This window comes from Myodes glareolus, chromosome 18 (assembly GCF_982192425.1).
Source record: "Myodes glareolus chromosome 18, mMyoGla1.1, whole genome shotgun sequence".
Lineage (NCBI taxonomy): Eukaryota > Metazoa > Chordata > Mammalia > Rodentia > Cricetidae > Myodes > Myodes glareolus.
In genome coordinates, this window is record NC_142043.1 from 52,799,181 (window position 1) to 52,814,385 (window position 15,205).

Sequence of the window (15,205 nt, forward strand, 5' to 3'; positions counted from 1 at the left end):
CTTTCTAGCACAGACTTTGAAACTGTTGTCCATAATTTTTAGACACAAAATGGTATTAATATTTCACTTACTAATGTAGTTGAAGATATAGTTTTAAAAGGAAATTACTAAATGCGTCAAGGCTTGCCACAAGCCTTTTATGTAATTATTGATAGAATACTTGCATAACATGTACAAGACTGAGGGGGTTCAGTCCCCATCACTAAAAAAAAGAATACTATTGTACGGGTATTGTCATACATGAAATGAGGCAAGATTGACTCATGTTCAATTTCAGCTCAGGGTCTATAATAAGACCCTGTTTTTCATTATATATTTTTCAAAAAGAGAACAACGGTGTTCATAAGACTGTTTAGGAAGTAGTTATTCAGTCTTGGTATCCATTAGTTAGTTATAGGCAAAGTTAGGATGAAGTGTAGGGATTAGAAAACTGTCGAAGGGTTAAATGCTGTGTCATTCCAGTGTCCTAGGCTTGGTTGTTAGGAAGAATCATGGCTTAGCATCAATGTCTTTTCCCATTGGTAGAATTGCCCGACTTTCTCAATCTTTTTCTTATACATTTTTTACTACCAATAAGACCTAAGTATGTATAGTAGACATTTCTGAAAATTTTGAACTGTATTTTCCTGGCCTATGAAAGTAAATGTGAATAAAATGTTACAACCATGTTAAGAATTACACCATGGCATTTAAATAGCTTCTTTGGGTCTGGTGGTGTAGCTTAGAGGTAGGGCACGTGTTCTTTTTGTCCAGGTCCATGGGACTTTTGTTTCTCCTTTGTCAGATTTTAAAAGCTTATTTTATATTGTTATAGTGTATACTCCATAACAGTTTTCTCCCCACCTTTTAATCATGGTGGAATGTTTATAATAAACAAATAGGATTGCTGTTAGCTTCTATTTTACTGTCTAGTTGGGATCTATAAAGCTTGTTAGAGACCATATTAGTCTTTCAAGTATATAACCTGTGCCCTGAGTACATGTCCTTGTATATTGTTTGACTTTTTCATTAAATGCTTTTATGGAGGATAGATTCAATATGTACTGTTACATAATGCGAATCTAAACTTAACTGTAATGTAAACGCCAGTTGTAGGTTCCCTTTCAGATTGTGAAGGAATGCTTCTGAAGTCTATTTACTAAAAATTAATCTTATTTTTTTAATCTAGGATTTTAACGAAGCAGTTCTAGGATTTATGCTGAATTACTTGAGCTTTGTGGGGGTTTTTTGAATTTGTTTTTGTTTTAAAGCTCTTAGATCCACATTGTAAGTAGTTGTCTGTGTCAGTAAATTCATAAAGCTCTCTGAGGCATATGTAATGTCCCATGCTATACCTCACATTGCAGCTCAATGTAGGAAGCCTGTTTTGAGATCAGTAATAGCAATTAATACTGGCTCTATACAGTGTTAATCTTTTTTGTGTCTTAAAACTTTGTTTTGCTTGCATGTTGGTAGTTATTTCATCCATAGCCCTATACATATTAGATAAGGGCTCATCCCAACGCTCATATCAGTGTCAGTAGCAAAATAAGGTAGCAGTGTCCTTAAACTTGTATCAGTATAAATAGTCTAATACAGTATAAGTAGTCAAGTATAGCCTGTTATGCATAGAAAATAACTAAGAGTCAAGAGAAGAGTAACTACAGTTTGGAATCAGAAATTAGAAGTGACCCCTACATTAACAATAGCAAAGAATAGTCATTTTAGAAAGTGTTACTACACACAACCCCTCTCCTATTTCAATTGGTGCTTTTATCAAGATTCATTGGGTGGTTAAGTATCTTTTCTGACTTATTTAAAAATAGAACAAAGCAGAATAGAAGGCTGCCACTGCAATTTTATGCAATTCTAAAACCACTTTTATACTTAAAAAAGAATTTCCTTGAAAACAAGGTATTTTATCTTACAGATAAAGAGTTGTATGCTTGGATGAAGTGTGTGAAAGGACAGCCTCACGATCATAAACATTTAATGCCAACTCAAATTATACCTGGTTCTGGTAAGTCTAGATGTGTTTTACTTTGTATTATAGGTCCTGAGTGCTCTAGATACAGCAAGAGCATCGCCAGTTGTGTTTACTGGGCATAGTGATGAGTACCTGTAAGCTCAGCATTTCAGAGGCTGTGGTTGCCATGTGTTTGAGGACAACCTTGGCTACACACACAACAGGTGTTAGGGTCAACTGCCAACCCACCCACCCCAAAAACAAGTATTTTTTTTGGAAAAGTATATCTTAACTAATTGAATTGTTTTCAAAATTGTAGCAACTCTTGTATTTAATAAAGACAGGAAAAATCCTTTCTTAAACTTAGAATAGAAAACCACACAGAAACAATGGAAGAGGGAAATTGAATAATGATAAAATTTGGATTATAGTGAAGCTTTCTACAAGTTTTGAGCATACCGATACCTTAATAATGAGACAATAAGAAATTAATACAAATTTGGTTGGTGGTAGTTTTGTGTTATTTGGAAGGGTATTACTGAATAATAGCTGGTGAGAAATCACAAGTACTTTACTGTTCCCAGGTCCTCAAGCATACTAAGCAAAGTGTGTGCTCTTAACAGCCAGTGGTAATCCTTACTAACCACTGTTCTGTTTTACAGTGTTGACAGATCTTCTTGATGCCATGCACGTACTTAGGGAAAAATATGGTATTAAATCCCATTGTCATTGTACTAACAAACAGAACATACAAGTTGGAAATTTTCCTACAATAAATGGTGTGTCTCAAGTAAGTACAAAAGTATTCATATACAGCCTATAGTTAAATGACACAGCTGTGGGTGTTTGAAACTCAGTTAAATGCCCCAGCATGGCAGAATTGCTTTGAATTCAAGGCTAGCTGTAGCTGCACAAATGAGTTCTAGGGTAACCTGAGATATGCTTTGGGACTATCTCAAAAGAAAGTCAAAGAAATTTTGCTCTAGGTTTGTGCTTCTTTATTAATTGTGTAAATGTCTTTTAACGACTGCTTTTAACTCTGAGTAATTGAGGAAATAATGTTTGAAAATTCAACTGTCTTACCCTTATAGGTTTTACAGAATGTTCTTAACCACAGTAATAAAAGTTCTCTGTGCGTGCCTGAGTCTCAGCAGCAGACCACCCCTCAGAAATCTCAGAGTAATGGCGATAGCAGCCCTGGAAGTGTAAGCACAGACAGCAGGTTGACCCCTCCAGAGTCCCAGTCACCGCTGCACTGGCTAGCTGATCTTGCTGAACAAAAAGCCAGAGAGGAAAAACAAGGTAACCAACTATTGAAGTTTGTATTCAAGGGCTGTATACTTAATGTGCATGAACTGTAAATAATTTGCTTTATAGCTTAGGATCAAGAAAGTATTTACCCTCTATTAGGAACCAGCCCTCCCTAAGATTGATGATATCAAGATTAGTTATGTGCTCATTTATGAAGTTTTCAAAACCAACAGAACACTCTGTTTGTAAATTAACTGCTAGTGCTTGACTATTTTCGTCCACAGCAGGTAGACACTGAGCTACAAATCTAAGATACCGAGGAAGACCTTTTCCATTGAAAGTTAGTCTTCTCGGAGGGACTTAACTCATCTGGTTTGTGGTCAGGTGAATAAACTGGTGCCACAGCAGGTTCTCACTCTTCACTCTGTAGTGCAGGGTTCCTGGTTTTCCTATACTTTACTATTAAAAGTCTGTTAAATTATATTTCAGAAAACAACGAATTTGCTCTTGAAAAGGAAATTAAAGAAGAGGGAGAACAAGATGCCTCTGACTCTCCAAATGACAGTGCATCACCTCCAGCTTCCCAGAACAACGAACAGGGTTCAACCCTTCGTGATTTGCTGACTACTACAGCTGGCAAGCTTCGAGTGGGCTCTACAGATGCTGGCATTGCCTTTGCTCCAGTGTATTCAATGGGGGCCTCAGTGAGTATAACAGCTACTTATTGTTTGCTAGATTTGGGTTTTTGTTTTTGTTTTTGTTTTTTTTTTTTGCACATGCTATGCAGGTGCCATTCCATTTAGCTGTACCTCTAACTCTGGTTTTAAATTTGGGCTTTAAATTTGTATAGAGATTTGATGGTTAGCTGTGTTCTAACAGAAAAGATGCAGATGAAGTAAATAGCTAGGTCTGGTCTCATTCTAATTCAAAATTTAAAGCCATAGTCTTGAGTCTTTTCTCAGGTGGAATGTTGGCGTGCAGGAGAGCTCTAAGATAACTCTTTACAGCTGCAAGGTTACATGTGTAGTGGAGCAAAGCAGACCTATATGAAAATATCTGTAAAACTTGCAAAACAAGTTTTAATTATTTATCAAGTGAAAGGAAAAATAAAATAATTACCAAAGAGATGAAATGTTGTGGTTGCTTTTCTTTACAAGCAGGAGGTGTTAACCTTTTGGAGGTTTTAGCCTTACTCCCTCTGCCCGAGTCCACACTAATTCGTAAAATAGAATGATTGCTTCTAATTCCCTCAGAGCCCAAAACTTCTTGCATTGCCAAACTTAGGGTCCTCATTGTTTTCAGAAGTTGTTGTTGTTTTTGTTTTTTTTTTTAATAGAGTGGCAAAAGCGGACGGACTATGCCTAACATTCTTGATGACATCATTGCTTCAGTTGTTGAAAACAAAATTCCACCAAATAAAACTGCCAAGATAAATGTAAAATCAGAGCCTAATGAAGAACCTAAAGAAAGCCGAAAATCTGCTATGAATGAAAGCAATAAATTATATAGTGATATACCACATTCTTGGATCTGTGACCAGCATATTATATGGCTTAAGGATTATAAGAACAGTAATAACTGGAAACTTTTCAAAGAGTGTTGGAAACAAGGACAGGTAAGTGTGCTACAGTGATTAACACTCTACATGCACCTGAGCAGGAGTAAAGAGAAAGCTTACTACAAATTACCAGAATTAGCCGCAGCCCATGTGGCTGCGCACTCCACCGCAGGGATCTGTGTTCGAATCCCCGGTCCGGAGGTCCAACAAACACTCCATCTTTGGGCTGGAGAGTTGGCTCAGTGGTTAAGAGCATTGCCTGCTCTTCCAAAGGTCCTGAGTTCAATTCCCAGCAACCACATGGTGGCTCATAACCATCTTTACATCGTTAATGAGGTCTGGTGCCCTCTTCTGGCCTGCAGGCATACAAGCAGACAGAACACTGTATACATAATAAACAAACAAACAAACAAATAAATAAATGTATATTTTAAAAAATTACCAGAATTATTTTCTGAATTTCTGGGTTTTCCAAATATATATAATTGTACAAGTAAGTAGATTATTTAACAGACAGCTTTAGTTAATGAGTAGAAATGCATTAGTAATAGATGTACAAAATTTAATTCTTTGTTCTGTTTTATGTTTTGTCTTTTACTAATTCATTAATGTGAAAAGCAATTGTATTAAACTAATGAAAACATATATGTGTTTCCTTTTGATGCTTATTAAACATTTTGAAAATAGTTAATTTTTTTTAACCTTTTATAGGCTTGTGATAAAACCCAGGGTCTGCCCAATGTAAAGCATACACTTTTCCACTGATTGCACACCCTGATTTAATTCATCAAATCTTTCTTTTGGTTTTGGATTTTTGTGACAGGGTTCTTCTATGTAGCTTTGGCTGTCCTGGAAGTCACTATTTAGACAAGGCTGACCTTAAACTCACAGAAATCCAACTGCTTCTGCCTCCCCAAGTGTTGGGATAAAAGGCAAGCACCACCATGCCTTGCCTTCATTTTATCTAATCTTCAGTACAGTTTCTTTTATTTCTGCCCAAATAAAATCAGTTTTCCTGATGGTAAGAGTTCTGGCTAATGCTTAATATGCCATATGGGTGCTGGGAATTGAACCTGGGTCCTCTGGAAGAACAGTCAGTGCTCTTAACCGCTGAGCCATTTCTCCAGCCCCATGTTGGGACTTTTTGATAGGAAACAATCATATGAATTTTTATGAATGTGTTAAAGATTTTAAGGACTTTATGAAATGTGCTGTGAAAATGAAAAAAGAATGGCTAAGCAAAGGTGCTAATTCAAACAGGTGATTGTGAATTACTTAGGAGTTGAGTGAGATTTTGCTAGTTAATATGGAATGAATTGACATACTAGTTATTGTAGAACTCTGTAACTAGGTTGGCTTGTTCTGAACCTAGAAGAGAGGGGTAAAGAAATACACAGCTTAAATCACAATGAAAGGCTCTTAAATATCAAGGAATTGTAACATACATTGTAAGGGATAGCTGCAACTGGCAATTTAAAATAATTGACAGCACAGCAGATTTACAGGAATATAATGCCAGAGATATGAGGTCGGATTGGGAAGTAAGATGATGACAATAGCGTTAGAATTCTACGTGGATTAATTTTACTATACCAGTTAGCTATCTTTTTAAAGATTGGTAAAAGGCTTAATGAGAGTGCTTTTGTATAGAAACTGGTGTATGAATTGCCAGCAGTAATTAGTATCTGGGCCTATTTTAAGAACATTAACTGATTGAAAAAACAATTAATGGGACATTCAACTAGATATCGTGGGTTTGTTTTGTTTTACATTTTATTTTATATATGTGGGTGTTTTTCTTGTGTGTGTGTCTGTGCACCACTTGCATGGCTGTTGCCTGTGAAGGCCAGCAGAGGGCATTGGATCTCTTGGAACTAGAGTTGCAGATGTTTGTGAACCACTGTGTAAGTGCTGGGAATAAAACCCAGGTCCTCTATGTAGCCTGAGCTAGCCTGAAGCTTATTTTATAGACCAAGTTCTAAGAGACATGACTCAGGGCAGTTTTTTAAAAAAATATTCTGTAGTTAAAAATTTGAATTTGAGGCTTTTATTTTATGATGAATTTTAAATGTCTTGGCTAATGTCTTTTAGAGACTCTAAGTCATAGTCTCATAATTTCTCTATATTATAGAGCTATATTTTTATTTGGAATAAAAACTGAATAATTTATCAGTCAAACAATTAAACTAATGTATTTTTATAGTTTGTACGATTTTTAGAAGTAGTAAATCTTTAGTTACTGGTTTCTCAGTTCAGCAGTGTTGTAAAATCTGAATTCATGAGATCTAAAAAAGATTCATTTATAGTAAATCATTAGCTTTATATTGTGTTATCATGCTTGTGCTGTTATCAGGACTCTTGAAGAGGTGAAAGCAAATGTGTTTTAAATGTTAGAAATTCAATGTATACAGTGTTGTAATCTTGACTTTTAAGTGTTAATGCATTTCTTGCATACTTACAAATAGATTAGTACCTATAAAAAGTTTGCCTATAGATAGTAGTCTCCGAAAATATTTCTACCTATAAATGCAGTCTTCAGACTTCTTTTCTGAAAATTATTATCCATTGAAATTCCTATACAAAAATGCTATGTTATTGGGTGTGATGGCACATGTGAGAGTTCCTGTGCTAACTGAAGCTGAAAAGCAGCTTGTGTTGCATTGCAAACATCCTGTGTCAAAACAAGAAAAGAGCCAAATAAATAGATAAATGGCACTATTCTTGCCATGGCATTCTCTCATTATTGTTTTCACTCAACATTTAAGCATCTTTCCAAGTTCAGAAGTATTTGTAAATAACTTCCTTTATATTCACAAATTTGCTGGAGGGCCTGAAACTTAATAATGTATGTACACTTAAGCTTTGAAGTTTCTAGGTGTCTTTTAACTGTTACCTATTTGTGTTTATTCATAAGCCTGCAGTGGTTTCTGGTGTTCATAAGAAAATGAACATGAGCTTGTGGAAGGCAGAGTCAATTAGTCTGGATTTTGGAGACCACCAAGCTGATCTCCTGAACTGCAAAGACAGCATTATTTCAAATGCCAACGTTAAGGAGTTCTGGGATGGTTTTGAAGAAATTTCAAGTATGTTATTTTGTTCACTGTTGTCTTACTCATAACCCAAAGATGATAAATTGCTAATACAACTTGAATTCTTCACCTGTGAAATATCCATATTTACATTGTTCTTCAGTTTATAAAAAGAGAGACCCCTGGGGGTGGTGACACTTAACTCTATCCTTAGCACTTGGTAAGAGTTCTAGGTCATCCTCATCTGCTTCATGAATTTGAGGCCAGTTGAACTTAAATAAGACCCTGTCTATAAAAGACAAGAAATAAAGCACACAAGAACAAAATAATGGTTCATAATCCTAACTCTAGTCCTAACTAATTTCCTTTATTTTTGACATAATTTAAACTGTGTTTCCTAATACGGACTTTTGGTAACCCCTAAAAATTGTGGAAATTAAATTATATAGTTTATGTTAAACACTTTGAAAATTAAAAGCTATAAATGTAAGACTAATATTAACAAATATAAGTAATTCTAAAGAGCAATTTTTTTTTCAGATTAGTGCCATGTATCCCATAATAAGATCTTGAGGCAGGATAGATAGTTCGGCAGCTCTTCAAAGGACCTGAGTTTGGTCGCTTTGGATAGCTCACAGCTGCCTGTAATTTCAGCTCCAGGAGATCCAAGCTTCCTTGGACACACACATACAATCTAAAATGTGTCAGTGCTGCACTAATACATGAAGAAAAAGACTGTGAAGCATCTGTGTACAGCCATTCACATTTCTTTCACGAATAAAATGGCCTACGTTATAACTCACATAACTAACTACTATTTTTGTAGAACGGCAGAAAAACAAAAGTGGAGAAACGGTTGTTTTAAAGTTGAAAGACTGTCCATCTGGAGAAGACTTCAAGACCATGATGCCAGCAAGGTATGACTTGGGAAGTTGAACTGGGCTTTTTCCTAGTATAAGTAACTATTAATATAAGCAGTAAGGTTGTTTGTTTTTCTCATTAAAAATAAATAACCAGAAAGCAAAACTAAGTTCTCTGTAGTTTCATCCATGGGGAAGACTTTGTCCTGAAGAAATACTTGTTTTAGGGTACTGTAGTGTCTTGTTGTAGGCCTCCCTCTTGCTGGAGCTTTTATTTTGTTATGTTTAGGGAGGTATAATTGAAACATTAGTATCATGTATATTTTATGCCTGCCTTGTACAGTAATCCAATTCAGACTCTAAAGGGATTGGATCTAGAATTGTGTTATATAATTTAAGGGAAGGATATTGCAGTCTTCTTCACAAATTAAGAATTTTGTACTTCTTGGAGGGCAGTGGTAGAACACACCTTTAATCCCAACACTCAAGGAAGCTGAGGTAGGTAGGTGGATCTCCGTGCCAGGCTTGTCTACAGAGTGAGTTCCAGGACAGCAAGGGCAATACAAAGAAGCTCTTGCTTCCCTGTCTGTTTCCCTGGGGGAGGGGGAGGAGAAGAACTTTATACTTCAGAATACTTTAAACGCTAGTCTGTACTAAAAAAAAAAAAATTAAAGCTATGTTGTTTGTTATGTTGTTATCTTTAGATATGAAGACTTTTTGAGAAGTTTGCCATTGCCAGAATATTGCAACCCAGAAGGGAAATTCAATTTGGCCTCCCATTTGCCAGGGTTTTTTGTGCGCCCTGATCTAGGACCCAGGTTGTGCAGTGCCTATGGTGAGTATATGTTTATATTTCTCTTTATGTTGGGATTCTATGGGAGTTTATCAGATTTTAGCCTAAATGCAAATTGTCCAATGATTTTTATCTATTAGTAAGCCTGTTTTTTTTTAAGATTTTTTTTTTAATGATTTATTTATTTTTATTTTGCATGAGTTGCTGTTTTGCCTGAATGTATGTCTGTGTGAGGGTGTTGGATCCTGGAGTTACAGACAGCTGTGGGCTGCCATGTGGGTGCTGGGAATTGAACCCGGGTCCTTGGGAAGAGCAATCAGTGCTCTTAACCGCTGAGCCATCTTTCCAGCCCAGTAAGCCTCTTTTTTAAATAATGCTATTGAAACCCTTTTTAATATCAAGTAGTATAGGAATTAACAGCCAGTATATTTAAGTAGTATTTTTTAATAATTCCTTATAACATGTCTGTGTATTTTTATTGTGTTTTGTGTGTGGCGTTTCTATTGATAGATTTTAGTGACTAGATTTTATAGATGCATATAGTACTCTGGAATAAAAGACCTCATTTCTCACACAGGTGTTGCTGCTGCTAAGGATCATGATATAGGAACCACAAATCTCCACGTTGAAGCTTCTGATGTTGTAAATATTCTGGTCTATGTTGGTGTAGCAAAAGGAAATGGTGTCCTCTCAAAAGCAGGTAAAGATGCTTAAAGATTAGCCATGGTTTCCATGGGATTACAGGGCTAACACAGTAGGGGGGTAGGGAGCTCTAGCCTTTGTTACCTGAAAACTGCTTTTCTTTTTTATTATGTAGAAGAGTCATTTTAAAAGTAAATATTTTTATTTGAGCCTTTGCTTTTTAAGTATTATATATATGAATGCATTTTATTAAACTCACTTGGGATCTTGTGCTGCCTAAGCACCAGGTTTTGAGGGTGTGAGATACTGTTTGTGATTCTAACATGATTCAGAAGAATAAAAGCATTTTTCTATGTTCATATATTTTACTTTTCACTGTCTAGTTTTCTCTAAAACTTGGTCAGTCACTTCCTCCTTTTTAAATATAAAGTCATAGCTCTTTAACTTTTCTCCATGACTTCTCTGTAAAGTAGGTGATTTGCTCAATTGATAATGCTGCAGTTAGGGAAGAATAAGAGCAGACTATCAAGTTCTTCTTTCTGAGAAGGAAGCTACCTCGGTCATTTCAGTCACTCTGTTACTCCTACCCTCAGAACACTTTCTTTGCCCTATTGGGCACTCTCTGTCTCTTGCTTTCACTGAGACATATTTGGATAGTTCAGTCATTTCTTTCTGAACCATTAAAGAAACCCCCATTTCTTCACAGTTTGGACTTGGTTGCTTGGAAGCCCCTTGTGAATAGACTGTGCTATAGTCATAGACATACCTTTTTTTGTTTGGTTTTCAATTCTGTCTATAGCTCAGACTAGATCTGTAGTTGAGTGACTGAGCTGTTGGAGGTAGGGAAGTCATTCTTATATGCGCTGTATTTTTGTGTGACACAAAATAATATATGATCTCAGTATATTATTGACAGTAATAATATATGATCTCAGCTTGCTCAACATTGTAAGGCTTTGATTACTTAAGCCCTCGGTGATTATTTCTGACTATAATGAAGTGCCCCCAACCCAGTTCTGCATAGAACTGGAGAGTCATTGGCACATTTAAGTTGTAGTCCCAGCTCTAACACAGAAAACGGGTAGCTTTTGGTTTAGATTACATATGCGTTCTAAATCTGTGACACTGCACTCAGTTGCTTCTTTTGTATGTCATTCTACTCAGTTATTTATTATTTATCTGTTTGTTTGTTTGTGTATGAGTGTTTTGCTTGCCTTTATGTAAGTGTACCATGTCATTCATGGAATTACCCAGAGAGGCCAAAAGAATACACGGAATCCACTGAAACTGGAGGTGAAAGTGACCATGTGGGTGCTGGGAAGAGAACCAAACCTAGGTCCTCTGCTAGAGAGGGAAGTGCTCTTAGCTGTGGAAACATCGGCCCCTCTACTGTATTTAAATGTCCTCATTAGCACTTTTTCTCTGTGAGGAGCTTAACATCTGCTGTTTAAGGTACTGTTTGTTCATGACCTAAAGAGCATGATTCTGTTACTCATCCTTATCCCTGTCTCCCTGTTCCTAACATTTTTGCTCTTTTGAAAAAACCCCTTTAAAAAATAATTCTGAGGGTTTTAATCATTATTTTATAGGTCTCACAAAGGAATGTTTTAGGATTATATTCATAATTAAGCATCTCAGGAAATAGAACATGCTGAGTTCATTCTTTGCAGTATCTCTCCTGTCTTATTTCTTCAAGTAAAGTTTAGGTTATTATCCTATGAGAGTTCTTCATTTACCTATGGAAAGCTAACCTAGTCAGTCAATCTCATCTTACTGGTGATTCCTCCCTTGAGCAGTAAAATTTTTGTAACATGAGGGCCGGCTTGTTGGGGTTTCTGTCCCTCCTGATACCCCAACAGCCGGCAAGCAACAAAGAAAATCACACACAAGACTCCATAAGGTTATAAACTGATTGGCCCATAGGGTCAGGCTTCTTGTTAACTCTTATAACTTATATTAACCCATTATTCTGATCTATGTTAGCCATAATGGCTCCATACCTTTTTCAGCTGGGCAGGTTACATGCTGTCTCTTAGGTGGTCTGTACAGGAGTCCCGGAGAGAGCTTCTGCTTCCAGAATACTCCCAGTCTCTTTGCTCCACCCCTACTTCCTGTCTGGTTTTCCCGCCTATACTGCCTGCCTGGCCAATCAGCGTTTTATTAAAATAAACAGATTGACAGAATACAGATAATTCTCCCGCACCAAATTTTGGACAGCATTTCACCTCCCCATGCCCATCCACCTCCTCAGACACATAACAATAATAAAAAAAAAATTGAAATTAAAAAAAAAAGTTGTAAAATTTAAGTGGGAATATTAGGAATACCAATCCATTAATTGAAATTTGTAATTTTATATATTGTGTTACGGGGTTGTTGTGGTGGTGGTGGTGGTTTGTCTGAGGTAATGTCTTGCTTACATGGTTCTCTCTAGTTTTGTGCTTGCTGTATGTGACATGACTGGTCTGCAGTTCATATCAGTCCTTCTGCCTTCACCTCACAAGTGATGAAGTTACAAGAATGCACCACATACTTGGCCCAACCTGTAATCTTATTGAGAACACCTTTAAAATACACTTTTAAAGTAACCCTAAGAAGGAAAGATTTTGATAATAAACTTGTAATTTAATTCTTTTTTATTAATTGGGAGGAAAACTTTGTATTACCCAACATCAAAAACTGAACTAGTCTCTTGGTGCCTTTATATTTATTTATTAGATGTCTTTAATTTATGTAGATGCATTTAAGACCTTCCAGAACTTCTTGAAGTACTGAATTTTTAACCCTTCCCAAGGAAAAGGGCCCGATTGTTAACTCTTTTGAGTGTCTAATAAATATTTGAGTTAAGGTACTTTTATAGCCAAATTTGAATATTATATTTCGCTGTCAGAGGTGTTAGGAAACATCTGATACATCCTTTTATCCTTTTATTAAGACCTTCCAGAATTCCATGAAATCCTGACTTTTTAACCCCGCCCTCCTAACATGAACTTACTGTTAATCCACTTAATGTCTAATAAATGCTTGAATTAATAAACTTTTGCAGTCAGATTTGAATACTGTGAAGATTTTTGCCATCACAGATTTTAGGAAACATCTGATACATCCTTTGGAGTAGACAATATTTAAAATACAGAAAACAGATTGGAGAGATGGCTCAGTTTTTAAGAGTACTCGTTGCTCCAAAAGACCCAAGTTCAGTTCCCAGCAACCACATGGCAGCTTACAACTGTCTGTTAACTCCAGTTCCAGCAGGTTCGATGCCCTCTTCTGAACTTCTGAGGCAACGGGCACACACATACATGCAAGCAAACACACACATTAAAATAAACCAAAAGTTTTTTTAAATCAACATGGAAAATTTTTCTGTAATCTTCACACTTAAAATGCCTAGAATTGATACTTTTATTTGTGTTCTTCCAAATTTCCTTACACAGTGATTTCCCATGTGCCAACATTTGACAAGGATTATCTAATGTTTCCTTAGAACCATAGCTTTTTGAAGCAATCAGTTTGTGTGTGATAACAGATTAACCATAATTAGCATAGAGGTCTCACTGAAATTAACCAGAATGCTTCTCATTAGTAACCAGTATTAAGCAAACCCACTCATATAACTAAGCCTTTTTACTCATTTCAATGCTCAAACTTTTAGCTCAGACATAAAATTAAGGCAATGTTTCCTATCGGTCTTAGTAGTTAGAGAAGCCAAATAATAAATGTCAAAAATAACTTTGTAGGTTAAGATATGCCTTGAGTTTATGATATTGTTCAGACCACCACTGAGACAGGGAAGATGTTTATTTTGAAACTAATTTTTTAGCTCTAAAGTAGAGATTTTCTGATTCAGAAACAAACTCATGGGAAATCACTGTTTCTCTTCTTGTGGACACAGGAGTTTCAAACTCAGGGCTCTGCTCCCCCAACAGTTTTGGATACATAACTGGGTTTAAAGAGTGCTGGTCCTAGCCCCTCAGTGGGATCACATGCTTTTATCTAGAAGCTGAGGCAAGAGAATATTGAGTTGCAATCCAGACTTTGTTGCATAGCAAGTGACTTGGGCTGCATATTGAGTGAGACACCCTGCTCCATGCCCCCCCACAATTAAAAAAAAAAAAAACAAGGCAAGGCAAAAGATCTCCTGCTCTGATAATCAGTCTTAGAGTGTCCTGCTCTCTGTTAGTCTTTACTGACCAATTGAAAATAATTCCCTGTGTTTCAGGAATACTTAAGAAATTTGAAGAAGAAGAATTGGATGATGTTTTACGGAAAAGATTAAAGGATTCGAGTGAACTGCCTGGTGCTCTGTGGCATATTTATGCTGGAAAAGATCTTGACAAGATAAGGGAATTTCTTCAGAAGGTATAATTGAGATTTCAGAGAATCCTACCTTTACTTTGAGTAGGAACTAATTATTTATCTACTTTTTTTTTTTTTTGCATTTTGCAGTATAAGATCCTTTTTAGTGTTTTATTGATTTCAAAAGCTTCTTTATGTTGGGCTGAAGAGATGGCTCAGCAATTAAGATCACTTGATGCTTTTGCAGAGGACCCAGGTTATTCCCACCACCCGCATGGCAGCTCATAATCATCCAAAGACCTCTTTGTGGCCTCTGAGCACTGGCACACGTGTGATGCACAACTGTACATACGGAAGAACACCCATACAGATAAATTGTAAAATATATGTAAATAAACAATTTTTTTTAGAGCTGCTTTCTCTAAAGCCTATTTCATTTTAAGGGTTTTGAGTGGCAACCTGTTCTTGACTGTTAATGCTCTCTCGTGCCCTTCTGTGAAGCCAAGCCCTGATCTACCCATGAGACAATCTTTATAATGCTGGTTTAAAAAAAAAAAAAGGAATTGCCTCTTAGTTTTTTTTTTTTAATCTTTGGAAATTTCATGCACACACACACACACACACACACACACACACACACACACACACACACATATATATATATATATATATATATATATATATATCTCCACTCCCTTCCATCTCTCCTCCCTTTCCACCACATATCTCCCTCCTTAGCTGCCTTTTGGGGGTGGTCATTTAAGACAGGGTTTCCCTGTGTAATCCTGGTTGTCTTGGAACTCACTGTGTAGACCAGGATGACCTTGA

At 36.4% G+C, this 15,205-nt stretch overlaps 1 protein-coding gene across 6 annotated transcripts in view; it reads left to right on the forward strand.

Moving 5' to 3' along the window:
- Jmjd1c (jumonji domain containing 1C) overlaps positions 1–15,205 on the forward strand; it is a 170,403-nt gene that overhangs the window by 146,624 nt on the left and 8,574 nt on the right. For all 6 annotated transcript variants that reach the window (XM_087898192.1, XM_087898194.1, XM_087898191.1 and 3 more), the window contains 10 exons: positions 1,910–1,999; positions 2,608–2,735; positions 3,037–3,247; positions 3,686–3,900; positions 4,533–4,811; positions 7,669–7,837; positions 8,610–8,700; positions 9,348–9,478; positions 10,014–10,136; positions 14,301–14,440. In XM_087898192.1, coding sequence (XP_087754318.1) covers positions 1,910–1,999; positions 2,608–2,735; positions 3,037–3,247; positions 3,686–3,900; positions 4,533–4,811; positions 7,669–7,837; positions 8,610–8,700; positions 9,348–9,478; positions 10,014–10,136; positions 14,301–14,440 — 1,577 coding nt within the window. The remainder of the gene's footprint in view (positions 1–1,909; positions 2,000–2,607; positions 2,736–3,036; positions 3,248–3,685; positions 3,901–4,532; positions 4,812–7,668; positions 7,838–8,609; positions 8,701–9,347; positions 9,479–10,013; positions 10,137–14,300; positions 14,441–15,205) is intronic.